At 42.9% G+C, this 22,816-nt stretch overlaps 1 protein-coding gene across 1 annotated transcript in view; it reads left to right on the plus strand.

Moving 5' to 3' along the window:
* The first annotated feature begins 1,228 nt into the window (after positions 1 to 1,228).
* PTCHD1 (patched domain containing 1) overlaps positions 1,229 to 22,816 on the plus strand; it is a 56,134-nt gene continuing 34,546 nt past the window's right edge. The window contains exon 1 of the mRNA XM_012784610.3: positions 1,229 to 1,822. Within this exon, the coding sequence (XP_012640064.1) occupies positions 1,472 to 1,822 (351 nt within the window). The 5' untranslated portion in view covers positions 1,229 to 1,471. The remainder of the gene's footprint in view (positions 1,823 to 22,816) is intronic.

The following is a 22,816-nucleotide window of genomic DNA, read 5'->3' on the forward strand; positions in this document are numbered from 1 at the left end:
TAGCTCGCGGCTGGCGCGCGCACACACACACGCCCAACTTTGCCAAGCCGTCGGCGCCCCCCGGGCTCCCCCGCGCCCCCTGCGGCTCGACACACTCGGAGACTTGTGTGTCTTGTGGTCTGAGCTAAGGATCCCCCAACTCTCACACCCTCGCGTGTGAAGGAGAAGAGGGCGGGGTGAGGGAGAGAAGAGGGTTAACACTACTGACTCCCTGGCCAGCCTTTCTCAAACACTCGACACCCGCAGAGACGCCCGCGCCAGCCCCGCCACACCAGGTCCCCCAGACCTGCCAGTGACGACAGAGAGAGGAGGAGGAGGAGGAGGCCGGGCGAAGACCCGGGAGCCTAGGAGCCCCGGAGCCCAGGAGCCCTAGCGATGGACGGTTCCATCGGCTGACCGTCATTATCAGCACTTTTATTACTGGGGGACCGGGTAGGGAGACTGGGCGGTGTGCAGCAGAGCTACTCAGCCCCAAGCCACTCTGGAGCGAACATAAATTAGGGGGAGAGAGATTCTCCACCGACACGTTTTGAGTGGACGTGCTCCAGACGCACACCCGGACCCTGTGGTCCCGCCGAAGCTGCAGTGTTGGGGGGTATTTTAAATGGCTCTTACTTGGGAGGAGGCGTGATTTCCACGTTCGAGCGTCTTCGCTCCCCACCCCCTCTCGGCACCAGCCAGTGCGCGCCACCACCTGAGCCTGGCGAGAGCCGGGGCGCACGCAGTCTTCAGCCAGCTCCTTTCCGCCGCTGGGGAGACTTGGCTCTCAGCGGGCCCGCCCGACGCCCCCCGCCCCCCTGGGAGAACTCTTTACTTTTTGTTTGGAAAATCGGGGCCATTTCTTTATTTATCTCTGGGTCTCCCAGGAAGAGGACAGAGGAGGGGAGCGTGAGCTCGGCGGGCCGGGACGGGGGAGGGGAGCGAGATGAGGGGAGGGGACTGGGTGTAGCCTGGAATTCTCCGTCCTCGTGTTCCTGGGCTGGCGCGCAGAGTCTCCCGGCGGTAGCGCCGCGGCCGCCGCCGCTCCCCGCGCCACCCCGTCGTTGGCCTCGGGGGTCGGGTGAGTGGGGTCATGACGCGCCGCGGGGGCTGGCCCGGGCCCCGCCCGCACTGAGAGGGGACGCGGCGGCGCGGCGCGGAGCCCCCCTGGCGGGGAGGCGGCGGGGGTTGGGGAGGGCGCACGGGGTAGGGCGGAGTGGGGGCGGCGCGGAGGCAGCCAAGCTGGGGGGCTCTCTGGGAGGGCGCGGCCCCGGGCAGGAGGGCGTGTCTCCGGCCCGAGGGGACCCTCCCGAGGCGCGGCGCGGGACTCCCCGATGGTGGTGCCGCGGCTCCGGGAGAGCTCAGGGTCTCGCCTCCGCCGCCGCCGCCGCCGCCGCCGCCGCGGGAGCCACCGCCGCCGCCGCCGCCGCCGCCGCCCGAGCCCGCGCCGAGCGTGCGCCTCGCCCTCCTCCCGCGCCCGCTCTGCTCTAGGATGCTGCGGCAGGTTCTGCACAGGGGCTTGAGGACGTGTTTCTCCCGGCTCGGCCACTTCATTGCCAGTCACCCGGTCTTCTTCGCCTCGGCGCCGGTGCTCATCTCCATCCTGCTCGGCGCCAGCTTCAGCCGCTACCAGGTCGAGGAGAGCGTGGAGCACCTGCTGGCGCCCCAGCACAGCCTGGCCAAGATCGAGCGCAACCTCGTCAACAGCCTCTTCCCGGTCAACCGCTCCAAGCACCGGCTCTACTCGGACCTGCAGACCCCTGGGCGCTACGGCCGGGTCATCGTCACCTCCTTCCAAAAAGCCAACATGCTGGACCAGCATCACACAGACCTGATCTTAAAGGTGAGATGAGGGGGGCGCGGGTGCCGGCAGCCTCCGCCGGCGCGGCAGCCGCGGCTGGGCTGGCTCTGCGCTGGGGTCCCAGCTGAGAGCGCCGCCTCTCCTATCCCAGGCGGTTGCCGCAGGGGCTCCCCTGCACCGCGCGCCCCAAGGCGGTCGAGCGGAGCCTCCCAGACTCCTGAGAAGGGAGCGTCCGGTCCGGGTCCGGCCCAGCCCTGGCCCTGTCCGCGTCGCCTCCGCCGCCACCCCGCAGTTGCTGCAACAGTTGGGGCGGCGGCGGCCACGGTGCTGTGCTCGGTGCGCTTGTTTTGGTCACAGTGGGCCTGGGGGGCGGGGAGGCTTTGGGTAACTGGGCCAGGAAGGAGCAGAACTAGAGAAGACATTCTAGAAAGTCCTGCTACTTGAGAACAAAATACTATGCCTGGAGGGGATCCTGAGATACCCTTCCCTGTCCCAGTTTTTTTTTTTCTCCCTCCCTCTGGTCCCCGGAGTGTTTGGGGAAAGGCTGCTGGGGCGGGTGGCGGTTGGAGGGTGAAAAGGAAGCTGAGGCGACATGGTGAGGAAAATGCCTCCCACCCACCCAGAAAGAAGTCCGGTCTGTGCCAAAGACAGGGGGGTGTCCTGCTGCCCTGTTCCCCCTGAACGAGGTAGCAATCTCTGTCTTCTGGGGTAGGAAATGATGTCTGTAATTCGCAGATATTTCATCTTTCACAGTAGCTCCTCTGCTCTGAAATGCAAAAACTTTGGGAAAAGAAGGAACTGATCCACTTTGATTTAGGTGCATTTGAGCGAGGGGGTGAGGGGAAGAGCCAGAGGGTGCGAACAGAAGCCATGCTGTATGGCCCAGAGAAACGCGCCGGAAACCAGCGCAGCTAGTTACAGAAACCGGTTGTGCCTTCAGCCGCCGCAGCGGGAGGTGGGAATTTGTTGTGAAAAGTGGGGTTAATGGTGGTATAACTTTCGGGAAGTTCCTAAGAAAAGCAGAGGAGTGAGGACTAGAGATGGAAAAGTGGAGATCCCAGGAGAGAAAAGTAAAAATAGGTGAGAATGTTCCAGCTGAACCCCCGTGGGGATTGTGGGGCATGTTTACTTAATGTTCTCTTTTGGGGAGGGCAGACGGAACGAGCCCGAGCTGGGACCCTCGGGCAGAGGCATGGAAGGTGCTGGTTTTGTGTGGTTCTCTGTCCGGATCTGGGAGTAGAGGACAGTTACATTTCTAGTGTACTTAACCCAAGGGGAATCTACCAGTGGACGCGGGGAACACTTTCCTCTTCTTTTCCTCTACAGGTAACAGTCTATCCCTAGAGACAAGCTAATTTTCCTCTATTATTTCCCTACCTCTGTTTGTTGACATGTTATCAATCAGCAATTAGTAATGAGGGGAATCTGACTAGGGACTCGATGGAATTAGGACCTTTTTACATTAAGTGGCTCATGATATTTTTAATGGCATACAAATCATCACACATTCACTTATCGCGGAACCTTAGTAACGTTAATCCTGAGATGTTTGCTTTTCTAATAATTTCACTTCCAACATCAGAGTGGTTTTTTTTCAGTACTTCAGTGACTGTATTTTGACACACAGATAAACTGTTCCAAATGCTTTCCCAAGAAAACATGTAGTGGATTCATTACAGGCTTAAGGAAACTATAATTTAGCCAGTCCTGACAGTTGGAAATGCCCCATCTTTTGATGGACGACCTACTAAATGACGTTTCTCTTTGTATTTTTTTTTTTAAAGTGATGTTTCCACTGGCTTTCCCCACCCGGCAGTCACCAGTTACATTCATTCTCAAGGTTAATGAGACATCAACAGGCACATTAAATCTCTTTTCAACTGGATTCCTTTTCCCCTATTAGATTTTGATCAGTTCAGGACAGAAAACACTATTATAAGTGAAGGCTGGAACTGGAGAGAGAGGCTGGCTTTGCCTCTGTGCCTAAAGGCAACTTTAAAGGACAGTGGTTTAATCAGTGGGTTCTTTTAAGAAATGAGATGGTTTTTCATGTTCTAGGTGTCTGGGTAAAATCAAAACCAAGCCTAATAGTGGTCGGAACTCATTTGTAGCTGATGACTCTGGTCAAATGAGTTCATACAGCTTATAAAAACCTTAACTTATGAAACCAGGGAAATTGCCTTTGCTTTTAAATTACATATCCATTTTTTCTTTCTGCATCCAACCCCTATTTTTGGTAGGTATATAGCCTAGGGCCAGGAAAATGGACCTTCAGTAGTCATGGCACTGTAAAGTGTGGGAGTAATTGCATCATTTTTTTTTTCATTTAGAGACATGATGACTTGTCTTTTACAAAAGGTGTCAGGAGTGAAAGAGTCACTGTTACTGCCGTTACTAGCGTTTTTCTGCCACTTCATTACTGGCATCGAGGAAAGCACTGACAGTTAACACTGTACACAACACCAAACAGACTCTGCCTGTTTTATGGCACTGCATTTGAAGTGAAGTGGACAGAGCTTAAGCAGGGTTTGAGGTTTTCTCAGGCGCCACTACAAAACTGGAGGAAGTAACTTGTAGGGTTATGTAGGGTGCTGCTTCAAGCATGAAGAATAGACCCATTCTTTCCTTATAATGTTTTGGGGTTGTACCTGTTCAGTAAAGGAGATCTTTCTTGGGATATTAGTCCAGCTACTTGCTGACCAAAAATAAACCAGGAAGGAGGGGTGATGACAAAAAATGAAAAAACAGTTTGACTTTTTAAAAATGTAATTGAGAGTATTACGGAAAAAAATTCTATGCTACAAAGTATTGTAATCACATCACTTGCACAAATTGTAATTTTAAGCAAAAGTGGGTGGGACCTAATGGTGGTAAGGGCTCAACCATTAATTTCTGAACCTCTTTAAATAAATGCTGCTCTTCAAAAGTTTTCATTTCACTAGAAAATTAAATTAAATTTAGCTCATTGTCTCTTTTAACGGAAAATCTACGATGTTCATCTCAGAGCATATTTCAAAGTAAGGCCTCACAAGCTTTTATAGATATGTTTCTTCGTGATCACCCAAATTGAAGTATAAGAAGTGATCCAGGCTATGACCAAAACAATACTTTATTTATTTATTTATTCCAATATCATCTGTATAGTGAAGAATCAGTATAGCCCAGTCATTATGATAATGATATCCCCTTTATGGCACTTTGTAAGTCAAAAAATACAGTATGTTTAAATACAATAAACTGGGAAAAAGTACTGTTATCCCATTTTATTGATGAGAAGACTGCTCCTTAGAAGTTAACTGACTTGTCCTTGGAAAAAACACAAGGACAGAAAGAACCAGAACTGGGACCCAGGGCTTTAGGTTCCAAGTCCAGTGCCCTATAATTTACTTTCATATGATAAACTACTTGAAAGATTTAAAATGTACATTTTTTTATCCAAATGAAGTATATTTGACCAAAGTCCCATCTCATACTGTTGTTCTAACAGTGGCAATTGGATCATAAGGACATTTTCTTGACTGATTCTGTCTGGTGTCAATTAAAATCTACATATAGAAACTCCAAATGCCAAAAGTAAACCATAAGATATTTGTAATTAGCAATATACAAAGATAGAAGATTTTACTGGAAAAGTCTCTGGATGGTTGAGTGTAACTGCTTCCTGTTTGAGTGCTGTTCATTGGCAGGCTGCAGGTAGATTCAACTCTACTGCCTCACACAGTCCGTGGTGCACAATAGCCTCTCAAAAATTACTTGTTGAATGGACTGTCCCTAGTTTACTCAGACATTTATGCGACGGGTAAGGAAAATTCCATAGAAACTACTTTGAAATGTATTTTTTAATAGCATTTTTATTTTTACAACTTTACCAGCAGTTTCTAAGCTTCTTTTGTGCAAGATACCATTCTTCCATCCTTGATAACCTCTGTGGTCATAGCAAAGCTTATCTCAGTTTTAAAATTGGGTAGGGGCACTTCCTTTGTACATCTGCTTCTTCAAAGGAAACTCAAGATGTTATATGCCAAACCAAGGCAAGGACATGTCCTCACTAAGCAAGCCTTCTTCCATTTACTAGGTAATCTCATTTTGTTCAAATATTGAGTCTGTTTAATTTAAACATTTTATGTTTAAATACATTAAGTTGCAGCTGGGCACCGTGTGATCCCAGCACTTTGGGAGGTCAAGGCGAGAGGATTGCTCGAGGCCAGGAGTTTGAGACCAGCCTATGCAAGAGCAAGACCCTGTCTCTATAAAAAGTAGAAAAATTAGCTGGGTGTGGTGTAGCTCTAACTACTTGGGAGGCTGAGGCAGGAGAATTGCTTGAGCCCAGGAGCTTGAGGTTGCTATGAGCTATGGTGCTTATTGCACTCTAGCCCAGGTGACCAGAGGGAGACCCTGTCTCAAAAAAAAAAAAAAAAAAGAATTAAGTTGCAAACAAGATGAATAAAATCTAACTTGGAGTTATTTACTTCAAGTTTTCCAAGAAGGGCAGCATAACTGCTAGCTCAGGATCACAACGACCCGATAGCTGAATCAAGATCCCAGTTTTTCCAAATACTGTCTCAACACTTTCAATCATTGCAGGAATCACCATCATTTCTTCCTCTACAATCTAAAGATAAGCAAATTTCAGCCTATTTTTGAGCTTAGAATGCATTTTTTACATTTTTAAAAGATTGTAAACAAAATAAAACAAAAACCAAGAAGACTATGCAGCAGAGACTGTATGTGGCTCACAACGCCTAAAATATTTAGTGTTCTTTACATTAAAAGTTCCTACACTGTATTCCAAAATTGAATTATTAGAGCAATTTTTAGAAAGTTAATACTATAAAGCAGTAGGTCTCAACCGGGGGTGACTGTACCCCCCAAGAAACATCTAGCAATGCCTGGAGACATTTTTGTTTATCGCAACTGGGGAGGGGGCATGAGCTACTGGCATCTAGTGGGCAGAGGCTGGGGTTGGTGCTAAACATTTTATAGTGCACAGTATAGTCCCCACATTGAAGAATTATCTGGCCCCAAATGTCAGTAGTGCCAAGGTGAAGAAATTCTCCACTTTATGTGTGGGGTTTTTTTTGGTTTGTTTTTAGGATTTTGTTTTAGCTAAACTGATTATGTAAAATTTTTAAAAATGTCAAAGAGAAGTTCATATCCAAAAATCTTATAGAACTTTCACTGGGGACAAATATTACAACTTCTGAGGTGATGCTCTTTTGGACAGTTGGGCAGGAGACCAGATTATCCAGTGTCATCTTTCCCAAGATGCAGTTATCTTGCTCTCTCCTATAGCTCTGTCCCCTGCCACCCACTGTAGAGGAACCCAAGAAACTGAATGCATTATAACTGCTTGAATGACAATACTGCTAAATTGACACTGGCCTTTGAGGCTTGTCAATTAGTTAAGTGCCATTATTGGCATGCCTGAAGCCCCAATCTGTAGCAGTTGCCCACTTAGGCCAGGGTACTTGTGACAGTTAGTGGTGACCTGCCGAGGAGGCAGGAGGCAGTGCTTTGTTGCCTATTCCAGCTGCTCTGCTTTTCTGAGTGTAAAATGACAATAGAAGAGCTTGCATCCAAGGAACATGGAATCAAAGAACCTTGGGTTTAAAAGGCTCCTTAAAGGTCATCTCCGCAGATGCTAATGCTAGAATCTGCTTTTAGCATCTCAGGGTGCTTTGTCTAGTGACAGGTGCTATGAAGCCTTGGGCAGTCCAGTCCCTTCTGTGAGTTATCCAAGTGGCAGAAACTCTTAGAAAAGATTGAGCCCAGGCCTGAAAGGGCAGCATTTATGCATTTGCTGGACCAGTCAATTGCTTTTTACACTTTATTTTTGCACTAGAGGAAAATTAAGGAGAGATTGAGATTGCTTTTCATTCTCCTTTCATTTCATAGGTTTGCATCCAAATAATCTAAATACAATCTCATTCTAAGGTTATCTCACTTTTAAGCATGTTTCATTTCTGTGACTAGTATGTCCAAATGCCCACCCTACTTGTCTCATTTAGATCTGGGGAACCAATCTTTTACTTCCCCATTCAGGTACACATTTGGGACAAGCTTTAGTTAAACTTCTAATTTAAGCTGAAATTTAAATATAAAGCCATAATGTGAGAGGAAGCCCACCTAATGACTCATGGTATCTTGATAGATGCCATATTAGAGTTAGGGAAGGATGATTATTTTTTTAAATGAACACAAAAACTGAACCTCTCAGGATTCACCAGACCTATAAACCTCAAAAAAACAGTTGAGCATTGAATTGGTGACTCCTTGAGAAGTAAGAGAAGGAGAAGTAAGCTAACAGAAGTTATTTGTTTTCTACCTGAGTGGTTGTAGCATCCTCTGGTACCAGAGCTAGGGAAATTCGACACCAGTGAGCTGATCAACTTTCACTTTGTGGAATGTGCCATCTGGTACCTAACTTTCGGGCTCAGTGTGAGCCCCAACTGATACTTGAGATAGGCTTAAAGCAGACCTTTGAAGTCACCTGCTTGGTAGCACATCGCAGCAAGCAGGCCTGCCTGCAGCACTGCCTGTGTCACCACGACATACCCAGAAGGCCACAGAAGTACTAAGGAATCCTGCCAGACTGATTTAATGACCAGCAGGGGGGGTGAGTAATCTCTAACCTTTAAAAGACAAGAAAAGAAAAAAAGGAAATCAACACCAGTTGTTATTTCATATGGGAAACCCTGAATAATAAGTCATGCTTTCAACTTCAGAATTCATATTTTGAACAAAAGGAGGCAATGAGGGAATAGAGAAGCTATTTTTATCTTCTTGCTCTCTAAGAAATCCTCTCAAGAATATTGTTTCTGGTATTTTGAAAGATCCCCATTGTTAGGTCTTCCACTTTAGGATTAACTCATGGGCTGCAAGTACAGTGTGATGCAGATTTACTCAAATGCAGTCAGTTATCTTGGGAGGTGATATTAGAAAGGTTAGTAGGGGAGTGTGGAAGTAAAGAGACTAGCAGGAAGCCAATCAGAGGAGTATTTATCAGGCAAGTGTCCATTGTGGGCAGCCTGGGCTCAGTCTCACTGGAGAACCCTGGGAGACACTGTAGAATATGTGTTCAAGAAATCTCAACTGTGGGTAAAGAAGCTGGATATTAATTCCCCAACTCTAGCCATCATTGGTTGATCCGGCTGCATATGGGAGTATTAAATCTCTGTCATTTTTCATATGCTATACTTGTCCCACAACTAGAATTTTTTTTTGAAAAAGAAAAAGCCTTGGGCACAGAGCTACCGGTGTTTGTATTAATAGTAAGTGACCTTGGCATGTAGAGGTAAGTATGAGCTGAGACTATATATGGGTGGGACCCTGAAAGCATCAACCCTAAGTGTCTTATACTCATCCCGAGTTATACATCTAGCAATTTAGGGATCAGATTTCTAGGAGATATTTATTCCTTCACTCAACAAGATGGCCATGACCTTGTCTGCATGAAGGTTACAGTCAAAAATGATCCAGCACAGATGTTTAGTTATTCTTGAGTTTGACAAGCACCACTGGATGCTGGTAAAGATGATTCCAAACAGGGCCTAGATGCCACCAGGAGGTGTGGTTTTAGATGCCAAACGTCCACATTTGAGTGGCACATATCCAACCATTCTTTCTTTTATGATTATGGAAGTCTGCAGGCCTCCATCTAATAGCCTCCATCTTTACACATCTACTTCTGTTGTTCTTCTCAGTAGAAATACCCTCCCTCCTTCCTTTAAGGTTCAACTTACATGCCTCCTACTTTATGAGGCTTTCTCAGATTCAGGGCTTCTTCTCTTCCTTAAGTCTATCTGGATTTCATTGGTATCCACATTGTTTAATGCTTAACTGTAGGCTCTTATATAATTTGCTATATTGTCATGTGATAATTTCTCTCCAGCAAGATCATGAACTCTTCAAGGGCATGAACAGTGTCCAATACTGCCACATCTCTCCTGGAGCCTAGCATAATGTGTAGTGTACAGCAGGTGCTTAATAAATTATTGCTGGTTAATGGCTTATAAGATAGGAAATGTACTGTCCCTCCGTACTGATTTGTTTTGGTCAAATATAATTTTGCCTGGTAGCATGATCATGTGATTTCTTTATATCTATCCTCATTTTTCATCCTTGACAAATCTTGGTTTCAAACTTGTCGATAAGCAATAAGCATCCATTCTGCTTCCAGATCTTGCCACTTACTTTACATGAGGAAAAATTCTTAGAAAACCAAACCCCTTGGGAAGGCGTGAAGTTGGCCTCAGTCCCCATTCAGTAGCACATTTCCACGTGGGAGGGTGAAGCACTCTGCATTTTCCAGCGAGCACCCTGGAAGTCAGCTCTCTACAGTACACATGGTCTTATTTGCTTGAAGTAAAGTCTCAAAACATTGTCCATACCCATACCCAAATGCAAACATGAAACACACTTTTAAAAAATAAAAAACAAGGCATTTTCCTGACCATAGCACCAGTGTTCAAGACCATTCTGATGTTACTTAGCCCCTGTCTTCTTAAGACGGAGCCCATGGTAATAGAAAGTATTGTTCAAAAAGGTGAACTTAAAAAAAATGATACTGGTACAAAATCAGCATGTTTCGGTGAATTTAATGAAAACACTAAAACTGCTAATTTTTTAGTATTAAAGGTGGAGATTCCTTTGCCCATTCTTTCTTGAGGCTCTCCTGCTGTCACTAACACCATGGCTTTGTCAGTTCTTTCTAAGTGTTTCAAGGAAAATACGCATCTCTGCTACAGAGCCATCATTATAAGCACTCAAAAAATGTTTGTGATATTTAGTAACCTTAGTTTTGTGAGGTTTGAACAGTTGGCTTTTGTTTTGTTCTTATTGTGGTATAGCACCTAGGCAAGTAGTCATACTGAGTAATGTTTGATTGCTCTCAGACTTTTTAACATGCACACACATCACCTGGGCATCTTGTTAAATACAGATTCTCATTCAGTGGATCTGGGATGGGACCAACAAGTCTACATTTCTAAACAACCTTTCAGGTGATGCTGATGCTACTGGTCATCAAGCCTCACTTTTTGAGTATCAAGGCTCATATTTAGCTGTTGTAAAGAGAACATTGGATTTGGAATTCAGAAAGCCAAGCTCAAGTCCCCATTCTTCTAAGTATGTGACTTTGGGCAAGTCACCCAACCTCTCTGAAAACCAGATTCCTCATTTGCACTGAGTGTAATAGCATCTCCTTCACCCACTTAAGATAAAGATACAATGAGATAAGGTATATGAAGGCACTGTGTAACCATAGTTTTCTGTAAGGTGTGTTATCATTATTACTATTTACTTTGAAAATTACTGTTATTTCCTCATGTGTGCCAGCTCTTTTGGAGCCATTATTGCCTGTTGAGTAAATACACATGTAGGCATTTTTTCTTCTTTGATCCAACAGGCAATAATGGGTGCTCAACCTACATTCTCAATACTCAGATTGCCAATTTGTTGGTCTTTAATGACTCTGTCTGAGTCATTATAGATGATTGGATTTATCCTACTGCTGAGCATCAGCTCCTCTTCTCGCAGAAAGTTCTTAGGCAGGCAGAGTTGTGGATAAGGATGGGTGCATTGCATTCCAGCTCATCAAGGTTGCTTCTCTGGGCTCAGAGCCTCATCTTCATGCTTGACAGGGTTTTGCACACAAAGGAAGCCTTCACTTCCTGCTCAGGGAAGTGCCTTTGGGATTAAAAGTTATGGGATCATGTGGGCTCTGGTTTCAAGATTCTATTCACCACATGGCACAGCACAGCATACCAAAAAGGGATTCTCCAGCAATTTAAGTGACAGAGTCAACAATTTTCTTTTCTTATTTAATTTACATGACTACAGTGTTTCCCTGGGAAAAATCTTGCCCACATAAGTAGATCTGCAAGCACTTGACAGGGAAGAGTGTCATCAGATCAGAACCATGCAAAGTGATAATTGTAAAGCCCTCGGAAATTGAAATATAAAATTTTGCTGACTGGGGATTTTGATGATTTAGATCAGTGTGTTTCCCCAACCACTCCTTCCCAAAATTTCTTTTTATAGGGTCCTAAAAGAAATCTATGATTATTTAGGCTCCACATCAAATCCACCAAAGAAGATTCCTCTGCCTACCTGGTTCTCTATGCCTGATCTCATCAAACAAAACTAACATCGGTGTAAGTAAAGGTTAGCAGGGCTTCTCAAACTTGACTGTGCTTCTGAATTCCCTGGGAATTTTTATTAACATGCAAATTCTGATTCAGTAGGTCTGGGCAGCATCGCTGAGATTCTGCACTTCTAACGAGCTCCCAGGGATGCTGATGCTGTTGGTCTGCAGACCACACTTTCGGTAGAGCAGTGGATTAGTGGACCTGAGGAACCTTGCTAAAACTTCGTGCATCCTGACTAATTATTCAATGCTACTTAATTGCCTCTATAAGCTAAAGCACTGGCTCTCCAACTTGAGAGGATAGCTCCTGGATGGCTTGTTCAGACACAGACTGTAGGCTCCACCCCCAGAGTTTCTGTGTCAGTAGGTCTGGGGTGGACCCTGAGAATTTGCATTTCTAACAGGTTGCCAAGGTGATGCTGTTCTTGCTAGTCCAGGGACAATACTTTGAGAGCCACTGCTATAAAGCATCCTAGCAATTAGCTGCCAGGACTAATTCCAAAAAATGCAGTCTCTCCCCATAGAAGCTGGACAACAGATACAAACAGGGTGCAAAAGTTATTTGTTCAGCAGTTATTTCTGAATGATGCTATCATGGCATATTTGAAGTTTGCAGTATAAGGCAGGCATATTGGACAGAAGGGTCTGCTCCACTGCCTGTCTCCACGTTTTTGAGTTCAGGAGAAAGGGGACGAGTGGAGGAAAGGACACCCTGAGGTGGAGATATCCTCCCTATATGCACACACTCACTATGAATTTTGTTGCTATTGTCACCACATACATGATTTCCAAAGCTTCTTTTCTTCCAACTATTTCCCATACAGGGTCATCTGCCATTTGCCTTTGCAGAAACTTCCTTTAAAGCAAACCAGAAAGCACAGCAGGCACAAATAGGAGCTACATGCTGCGTTTCTGAGACAGGGCCTCAGCTCTGTGGTTGTGTTAAAGAAAAAAATTACTCATAAGACTTGTTAAAGAATGGTAAGGCAGAGTTTATTCAGGGGGAACCAATGAGAGAGGTATAGGGACTACTGCAATGGGATTTTGCAGTAGGGAAGAGAGATCAGGCTCAATTCTGAATACAGTAAGGAAAAGTGGGAATTTATAGCTAAGGAGTAGGGTGGGGTCAGTGAATGGAAAATTACTAAGAAGAAACATCAAGGGTAAAGGGGGATTCTGGCTAAACTGACCTGACAGGATTCTTGCTGATGGCAGGCCAGAGTGATCAGATATCAACTGGGGCATGATGAGAGATGAGGAATTTGGTGAGATATCTTCAGTAATCAGACCCAAAGAGTAGGGGATTCTGGCTAAGTGCACTTACCAGAAGTCTTGCTAAAACTGGGTGATGCAAAGACAGATAAGGAAGTCTGAATGCCAAAGTGTACTTGGAAAAAAGGTTCAGAGGACCCTGACTACAGTTTGGTCAAGGAGAGTCTCTCTCAGTTGCGATGCATGAAGTGTCCACAGGGAGGGCCCTGGCAGCTATTGTTCAGTCTCAAATACTGTTTATATCAGTGCTGTTGAAGAGAGGTGAAGGAAAGCTGCAGCTAAAGTTCAGTAAGTACTGGTTTTAGCATAGTGGAATGAGCATTGCTTCAGAACCCCAAAGTTTTCTGTTTGAGGCTGTGAACTATTAATGTATTCTTGATCAAGTCACTTAACCTCTGTGAGGGTCTCAATTTCCTCATCTATAAAATGAGATCAGGAGTTATTATCATTGTAAAATCCACCCAGTCTTCTCCATAACAAAATCTGCCTCTCCAGGGGAATGGACTTACCAGAGCAAAATTCTGAAACTTTATCTTAGGTTCCTCCCCACTGTATCCCCTTTCAGCCTTCCTATCTTGCCTAAGGGTTTTAGGGGAGTCAACAAAGGCCAGAGATTCAGTGAAATATATTTAGAGCACTACAGCCAGGGAAGGGAGTAGAGGAGAGGGAGAAAAGACTATACTACTAGAGAAATACTTGTGAAGGTCACAGCCCCAAGGCACAGGTCCACTAAAAGACTAAGGTTTCACTGGCAGATTATATAGCATTTCATCTTTCCACATTTTACCACCACATCAACATGGCTCCAGTATAACAATAGTGGATCGCAGCTGAAAGAGTAATAAGACACTGACTCTCTCTGAGGAAGGGTATGACGGGAAGTCCAGAGTCAACAGGAGAGACAAAAATAAGGACAGTAGAGGAATTTGAAGCTTCTGGTACTACAATAAGTATTAAATATATATCAACTCCTAGATTAACAGAAATCCTCCCTGTCAAGTCCTCTTTACCTCAGTTCCTATTAACTGATACAACATGTCCAACTTTGGGGAAAAGAAAATTACAAGACATGCCAAAAGAAAAAATATATGTTGTCCGAAGAGACAAAGGAAGTATCAGAAACAGATTCAGATATGACACAAATTTGGAATTATCAGACAAGGAAATTAAAGTAACTATGATTAATATGGTAAGGGCTTTAGTGGAAAAAGTAGACAACATCAGGAATACACAGGTAATGTAAGTGGAGAGATGGAAACTCTCAGGATGAGTCAAAAGGAGATGCTAGATATTTAAAAAGCACTAACAGAAATGAAGAATGGCTTTGATGAACTTATAGCTGAGGAAAGAATCAGTAAGCTTAAATATAAGGTGATAGAAACTTTACAAATTGAAACACAGTTAAAAGTGTAAAAATAAAAACAAACAAACAGAACATCCAAGAATTGTGGGACTATATTATCAAAAGGTACAATATACATATAATTGGAATACCAGAAGGAAGAGAGGGAATGAAGCAGAAGACATATTTAAAGTAATAATGGACAAAAACTTTCCAAAATTAAAGACACCAAACCACAGATCCAGATAGCTCAAAGAACACAGAAAAGGATAAATATTCATAAAACTGCAATTAGAAATAGCATATTCAAGCTATAGAAAACCAAAGACAAAGAGAAAATCTTAAAGAAGCTAGAGGGAGGGAAAGAGCTTACATATAGAGGAACAAGGATAAGAATTACATTAGACATATCAGAAAAAAATACAAGTGAGAATAGAGAGAAACATATAAAGTGTTCAAAGGGAAAAAAAAACCTACTAACCTAAAATTCTATATCCAGCAAAAGTATGCTTCAAAGTGACGAAGATATAAAGACTTTCTCAGGTAAAAACTGAAGAGAATTCATTGTCAACAGACCTGTCCTGCAAGAAATGTTAAAAGAAGTTTGTTCAGGTAAAAGGAAATTGATGTAGGTCAGAAACTCAGATCTACATAAAGAAGAATGTTGGAGATGGAATAAATGAAGGTAAAATATTTCTATTTTTCTTATTCTTACTTAATCTAAAAGGTAACTATTCATTTAAATCAGTAATAGTAATCATATATTATATGATTATAACACAGATAAGTGAAATGTATGGCAGCCGTGTAACAAGGGATGTGAGGGAGAAATTGGGAATACTCTCTTATAATTGAACTACATGTGAAGCAATACAGTATTATTTTAAAGTGAACTTAGATTAGGTATAAATGTATATTGTAAGTGCTGGGGCAAACACTAAAATTTTTTTAAAAAGAGGCACAACTGATATACTAAGAGAGGATATTAAAAGCTCAATTAAAACCAGAGAAGGCAAAAAAAAGGGGGGGAAGAAACAAATGCAGGCTGGGCGCGGTGGCTCATGCCTGTAATCCTAGCACTCTGGGAGCCCCAGGCAGGCAGATAGTTTGAGCTCAGGAGTCCAAGACCAGCCTGAGCAAGAGCAAGACCTCGTCTCTACCAAAAATAGAAAAAATTGGCCGGGCATTGTGGCACATGCCTGTAGTCCCAGCTACTCGGGAGGCTGAGGCAGGAGGATGGCTTGAGCCCAGAAGTTTGAGGTTGTTGTGAGCTAGGCTGATGCCACGGCACTCTAGCCGGGGCAACAGAGTGAGACTCTGTCTCAAAAAAAGAAAAGAAAAGAAAAGAATGCAAAAAACCAGAAAACAGTTACCACTGCAGTAGATATTAATTCAGTTGTATCAGTAACCCCTTTAAATGTGAATGGTATAAATATAGCAAGTCAAAGACAGTGATTGTCAGAGTGGATTATGAAAAGACAAGACCCAACCTTATACTGTCTACAAGAAACTCACTTTAAATATAAAGATTCACATAAGTTGAAATTGAAGGGATGGAGAAAGATACCCCATGCAAATACTACTAATCAAAAGAAAGCTAGAGTAGCTATATTAATTTCAGACAAAGCTAACTTCAGAACAAGGAAAATTATCAAGAATAAAGAGGGGCGTTACATAGTGATAAAGGGATCAATTTTCCACGAAGAAACAATACTGACCATGTATGTTCCTAACAACAAAACATCAAAACACACAAGGCAAGAACTGGTAGATTTGACAGGAGAAATATACAAATCCAATATTCTAGTTGGATACTTCAACATTCTTCAGTCAGCAATTGATAGAATAAGCAAGCTAAAAATAAGTAAGGATATAGATGACCTTGACAGAGTAACGGAAATGATGTCTACTACTCTGGGAAGATTCATGATCAAAATTTATAAGAAGTGGCTTTACAGATGTGTAGAGATTAAACTAAAGAAGCAAAACATTGCAGACAGGAGACCCCTTTCTGCACTGGGGAAGCTGTTGTAAATCTGTAAGCAAGAGGTTTGGAATAGGACAGCTGCAGAAGGAGAAGGAAGGAGATAAGTTAGACCACCATTTTCCAAAATGTGTTCTGGGAAGATTCCCTTTGGTGCTGAAAAAAAAAAATCGAGCTATATGGCCAAGTAACTTTGGCATATAATACCAAATAATATAATATCCCCATATCAGATCCCCATATTGAATGTGCATTATCATATTAAAGGCTCTAAAAAATTCCTCTGTAAAGAAACCTATTTAACTCTATCCAGTTTAGCATTTTTCATATCCATTTGATATGGATACTTTTTACCTTTTTGATGACCCCTGTTAACATCCCAAGAAATTAATGTGCTTCAGAACAAACACTAAAATACTGACCCAAAAATATGGAGATGGAATCAGTATGACTTGAGGATCACTGGAAGTGGGAATAAATGAAGGGAAAAGGATGATGTTGGCTTAGGAGTTTCCCACTGGGTGAGTAGAAAGAGGATGATGCCGTTTAACAGCATGGTTACCATTACAGGAAACAGGTGGAAGAACAAATTTGGAGGATAAGATTCAGCTGTTGGATGTATACCAGTTGAAATACTGCCATAGCATTTATTTACAAATCTTCAGAAGGCATATGGAAATTCAGATCTGGAGTTTGAAAGAGGTGAAGTATTGATGTGAACTAGAGATTGGTCAGCATAAAGGTGACAAGTCAAACCATGGTGGTGTAATTTATTGCCCATGAAGAATTTATTATAATATGACAAGATCAGAAGTGCCAGAGACAGAGTCTTAAGTAATACCACATTTACAAATATGGAGAAGTAGAGGAGTCAGATAGACACTTAAAGCTAGGTCAAGAGGTAGGAGGAGAGGAGAGAGTCAAAATCATGAAAACATTATGGGAGAGAGAAAAGGTTTTGGTCAAACTACAGATATTTACTCAACATCTTTGTTTGCCAGGCACACATTAGGGAATGCATCAGTGAAGAAATCATGTCCATGCCTTAATGGAACCCACTGTATTCCCATAAAAATCTCAACATGCTTAACCATCTCAGATATTTTAAGTACTCCTTTGACGGTTTTTTTTTGTTTTTTTTTTTTTGTTTTTTTTTTTTTGAGACAGAGTCTCGCTTTGTTGCCTAGGCTAGAGTGAGTGCCATGGCGTCAGCCTAGCTCACAGCAACCTCAACCTCATGGGCTCAAGCGATCCTTCTGTCTCAGCCTCCCGAGTAGCTGGGACTACAGGCATGAGCCACCATGCCCGGCTAATTTTTTTATATATATTAGTTGGCCTATTAGTTTCTTTCTATTTATAGTAGAGACGGGGTCTCGCTCTTGCTCAGGCTGGTTTCAAACTCCCGACCTCGAGCAATCCACCCGCCTCAGCCTCCCAGAGAGCTAGGATTACAGGCGTGAGCCACCGCGCCCGGCTCCTTTGACTTTTTATTATTAACTTTAACTCTGCTTAGAGTTTAAGAAGATGAGGATTAAAAAGTAGCCATTGGCTATATCCTCTTAGAAGTCATTGTTGAGTTTCGGTTGAGCTAGGATAGATTCTAGACTGTAGTGGTTTGAGAAGTGAGTGGGAGGTGAGGAAATAAAGCTAGCAAGCATGAATTACTCTTTGAAGTATAGAGACAACAAATGTAAATGGTTCTTTAAAGAAGGGGAGATATGGCAGAAGTTGGAAGGGACGTGGGGTTAATGAGCCTTTTAAAAAAATACAGTATAGACATGAGCATATTAAAATTTAAAAGGCCAATGGGAAAGAATTAATAGCAAGAGTTTGGGATATAGGAGAAGAGGAGATAAACTATACTAGGAAGAAGGAGAGGAAAGGCAGAACCCAATGAAAGCAATTGACCTTAGAGAAAGGGAGAGTCATGACCTTGATTTTCAGAGGAGGGGAAGATGGGAACAGATACAGTTATTTATATGGGGACAGCAAGTTGAAGATAATTCCCATCTGATGACTTGGGTTTTCTCTGCAAGATAGAAAGCAAAGTCAGCAGCAGAAAGTGAATCTTGTCAAACGCTAGAGAAAGAACATTCTAATGTCTGTGGGCTTGGTGACCAATTGACAGGGAATGAGAAGAGACAAGGTACTGAAGTGGAAGCAATCTCATTTATGGAATTTGAGTACGAAAGGAAAGGGACAGTCTCTCTTTCCCATTTGTCTCAAGGTGGGAAACGTATAGAGAAGAACTTGAAGTGAGGCAAGTTGAGAGAGTTCACGCAGGATATATTTACATTTCAGAAGAAGAATATGGATTATAAGGAAGGAAAGTGTTAACTACAAGAGTTGTTTGACATTTGAACAGCTCATCAGAGGAGACCAAAATGACCTAGAATGGTTTAATAAATGTTAGGATGGTGTGACCCCCAAGGACCACACAACATTCAAATTCTATCACATATTTTAGTAGTTCTCAACCATGGGTACATATTGGAATCACCAGAGTAACTCAAACATAACCATGCCCAGGCCTCAAACCCATAGATTATCATTTCAGTGGTCTAAAACCAGGATGGACTACTCCAAATGTGGTCCACAGACTGGCAGCATCATCTTTGTAGATATCCACTGGGACCCTGTTAGAACTGCAGACTCTCAGGCTCCACACAGACCTACTAAATCAGAATCTGCATTTTAACAAGATCCTCAGTTGATTCGTATACACATTAAAGTCTCAGAAGTGCTGAACTAACCCATGGTCTAGAGTGGGGCCCAAACATGGGTATTTTTTTTTTTGAAGCTCCCTTAGGTAATTCTAATGTGCAATCAGTGTTGAGAACCACTGCCGGACAGACAAACAGATCATTTTTAAACTGTATTAAGCTCATGTGATAAAATCTCATCATATTCTACATGCACACAAAAAAGTGCCTGTAAAAACTGGTGAAATCCAAATAAGGCCCCCATAGTTAATAGTATTGTACCAAAGTCAGTTTTGTGGTTTTGATAATATACTATAGTTATGCAAGATGTTATCATTAGGGGAAGCTGGGTGAAGGGTACATGGGAGCTCTGAACTATATTTGCAACTTCTCATGAGTCTTAAATTATTTTAAAATAAAAAGTTAAAAAAACATTTTAAGCTAATAGAGAGCCTGCCTTAGCATGAGGAGCAGCTGTTCTCCATCATCATCTAAGAAGTAAACAGATTCCATCATTCTTTCAGAGGAGATTCATTGGAGGATTTAAAGCAGAGGGTGTTTCAGAAAAATAAATCTGGTGGCAGTAGACTGAAAGAAAGGAAAAAAAAGAAAAAAGGTAAGTTAGGAAGCTGTTTCTATCATCCAGGTAGATTATGAAGGCTAGAACCAAATCAGAAGCAATGAAAATGTAGGAGAGGATGGATTTGAGAGATTTTGGAGGTGCAATTGACAAGACTTGATGAGGGTTGTCAAGCGTTCTCAACCTTGGGTGTGTGTTATAGTCCCCTGGGTAGATTTTTAAAATACAAATGGCTAAAAGTCTGATATTAATCACCAAGAGATTCTGATTTAATGGTGTGAGGGTGGACCAAGGCATCTGAGCTTGTAAAGTTCCACAGGTGGTTCAAATGGGCAGGGTTGGGTGGGGCTGGATCAGAGGCTCAGGCTGAGGAAGTGAGAAGTGCAGAGCAAGCCTCACAGATTTTCAGTCAAGTGTGTCAGCAACCAGGATGAGAAGGAGGCAGCAAAAGTACAGCCAGGAGAAATTAGGGAAACAGTCCTTTCTCTTCCATTTGTTTGATGTTGGGAAAAATCACAAAACTTTGAGTTAAAATGTGTAAAGCCATAATCCTTGCAACCTAGCTATCTTCCCATGGCTTCCCATGGCTTATCTAAACAAATATATTTTAAAAGGAAATAAAACAGGTCAGTGGTTTGTGCCATCTAAACATAACTTCAGCTTATTTAAAGAAACACACAAACAACTTTCTTAACCCCAAATTTTGAAGTATATTACAAGGAAATCTTCAGCAGGAGGCTGGGCTAGAATGGGTTGGGAACACGGTGAAAAACTTTCTTTTTACCACTGTTAGCCACTGTGGGTATTCCGGAAAGCTGGAAAGCCCTTCCCAACTTGTCTTCTAACTGTTCCCATCTTCCTCCGCTAAATTCTTGTTTAGGGTTGGTTTGTTTTTGCTCCTGTAAGGCTTTTTTTTTTTTTTTTTTTTGGAATCCAGCCAAATGCTGCAACAGGTGCAGATTGCAGGAGTTCCTGCTGCCCTGCTGCAGCAAAGCTTCCTCAGCACTCACTGCTAATGACTGCTAATAGACCCCAAGATTCCATGGAAGGTGTTCTGAGAGCATGCACCCCGCCCTCAGACTCACAAGTGGGAAGTGGCCAATGGTTGATAGACTTTTACAGGGTGCTCTGCCAAAGCCACCATTCTCCGCCTCGTAAAAACAATCTGAGGCTTCCCTACGGAAAGCTGTTTATGCTGCCTGTTGGGATCTCTCTTTAGAAAGTTGTGTACAAAGCACCGTGAAAATGTTTCCACTTCAAAATGGTCTGCTCTTTAGCATTTCAGTTTTCCCCTTTAAGGACATTTTTGTTCTCCATTTTTTTTTTTAACTTAGAAAAGTTACGGGCCGGGCGCTGTGGCTCACGCCTGTAATCCTAGCTCTTGAGAGGCCGAGGCGGGCGGATTGCTCAAGATCAGGAGTTCAAAACCAGCCTGAGCAAGAGCGAGACCCCGTCTCTACTATAAATAGAAAGAAATTAATTGGCCAACTGATATATATATAAAAAATTAGCCGGGCATGGTGGCGCATGCCTGTAGTCCCAGCTACTCGGGAGGCTGAGGCAGAAGGATCACTCAAGCCCAGGAGTTTGAGGTTGCTGTGAGCTAGGCTGACGCCACGGCACTCACTCTAGCCTGGACAACAAAGCGAGACTCTGTCTCAAAAAAAAAAAAAAAAAAAAAGTTACGAAGCCCACTAGTACCCATTATGCATAAACACTTCATAATAGATGCTAGGGCCATCACAGATTTTAACAATTATTTTAAGTGGTTAATATGAGATGGAAAACATTAAGGTGGCATTTACAGAAATACTGCTGTTTCAGGTTCTTCTATTACATTATGTCTCAGCTTTCTCCTAGCTATGTTATTTACAAGGTAACAGAGTAACCCCTAAGCTCATCCATTTCTTAAACGAATCCAAACTTAGTTTGAGATCTGCAGGCTGGTTTATATTGCTTCTGATGAAGCTACTTCAGTCTGGAAAAGGAGAGAAGAAATGATAGACTGAGAATCTTAAAATCTCTTTATTCCTAACCCCAATATGCTATTCTTTCTAGAAATACATGTATTAATATATGCCTGTGTATTCCCTTGAGAGCTGGGCCAGAAAAGCATTGTCATACTGTTTTGTTTTTAAATTTCTACAGTATCTTTACTTTTATAGGCATAAAAGTACATGTACCCATTTTAACAATCATCTAATTCCTACATGTTCTTGTTCCTCATGTTTGTTTGTTTGCTTTTTTGATTGTCTTATTTTGCTTTTTTTATTCCCTGAGTCTCTGAGAACTAGCTAGTACTTTTGCTTAATCACTTCTCAATATTTAACTAGGTTTCAGGACATTCAAGGGGAAGCTGTTTAATGCATGCTAGTGATGCCAAGAAGATTGTACAAGAGTATGTTGGCATGTCCAGAACGTTTCTATCTTGAGTTTTGTGTGCCTACTCTTTGCGTGCACTGTGCTGGGAGTGGGGATGTAACAAAGAACAAGACTCAGTTCCTTCCTTCAAAGAGCTGAAAGAAGATGCCGTTATAATATGGCAAGTGATGAAACAGATGTGTCCACACACAGGGGATCAGGGCCTAATTTGTGTTGCCAGGGCAGGCTTCCTGGAGGAATGACACCTAAGCTGAGCCCATCATTTCTCACAAGTCCAAACTCTTAGAAGAGAGAGTGGGGGACTGCAACTTAGCTGCTCACTCTGCAGCCCTTTCTGAAACAGCCTGTTTCTTATTAGTGCTAATTTGCAACAGCCTCTCCCCCAAAATAGAAGACAGGGCTCTAAAAAGTACCCTATAGATCCTTCCTGCCTCACATCAAGTAAGTTACAGCAGAATCAGCAGAATATCAGATCTGGTAAACCTTGCTGTTGTACCTCCCACAAAAAGAGAAGTGCTACTTCTCACAAAGAATGCAATCCTCATATCAAAAGAAGAGGCACTTGCTCTATGACAATAACACCACTAGACAGCCAGGAAGAATATTGCATTTCTAGGTATTAAATTA

Source organism: Microcebus murinus, chromosome X (assembly GCF_040939455.1).
Source record: "Microcebus murinus isolate Inina chromosome X, M.murinus_Inina_mat1.0, whole genome shotgun sequence".
Classification (NCBI taxonomy): Eukaryota; Metazoa; Chordata; class Mammalia; order Primates; family Cheirogaleidae; genus Microcebus; species Microcebus murinus.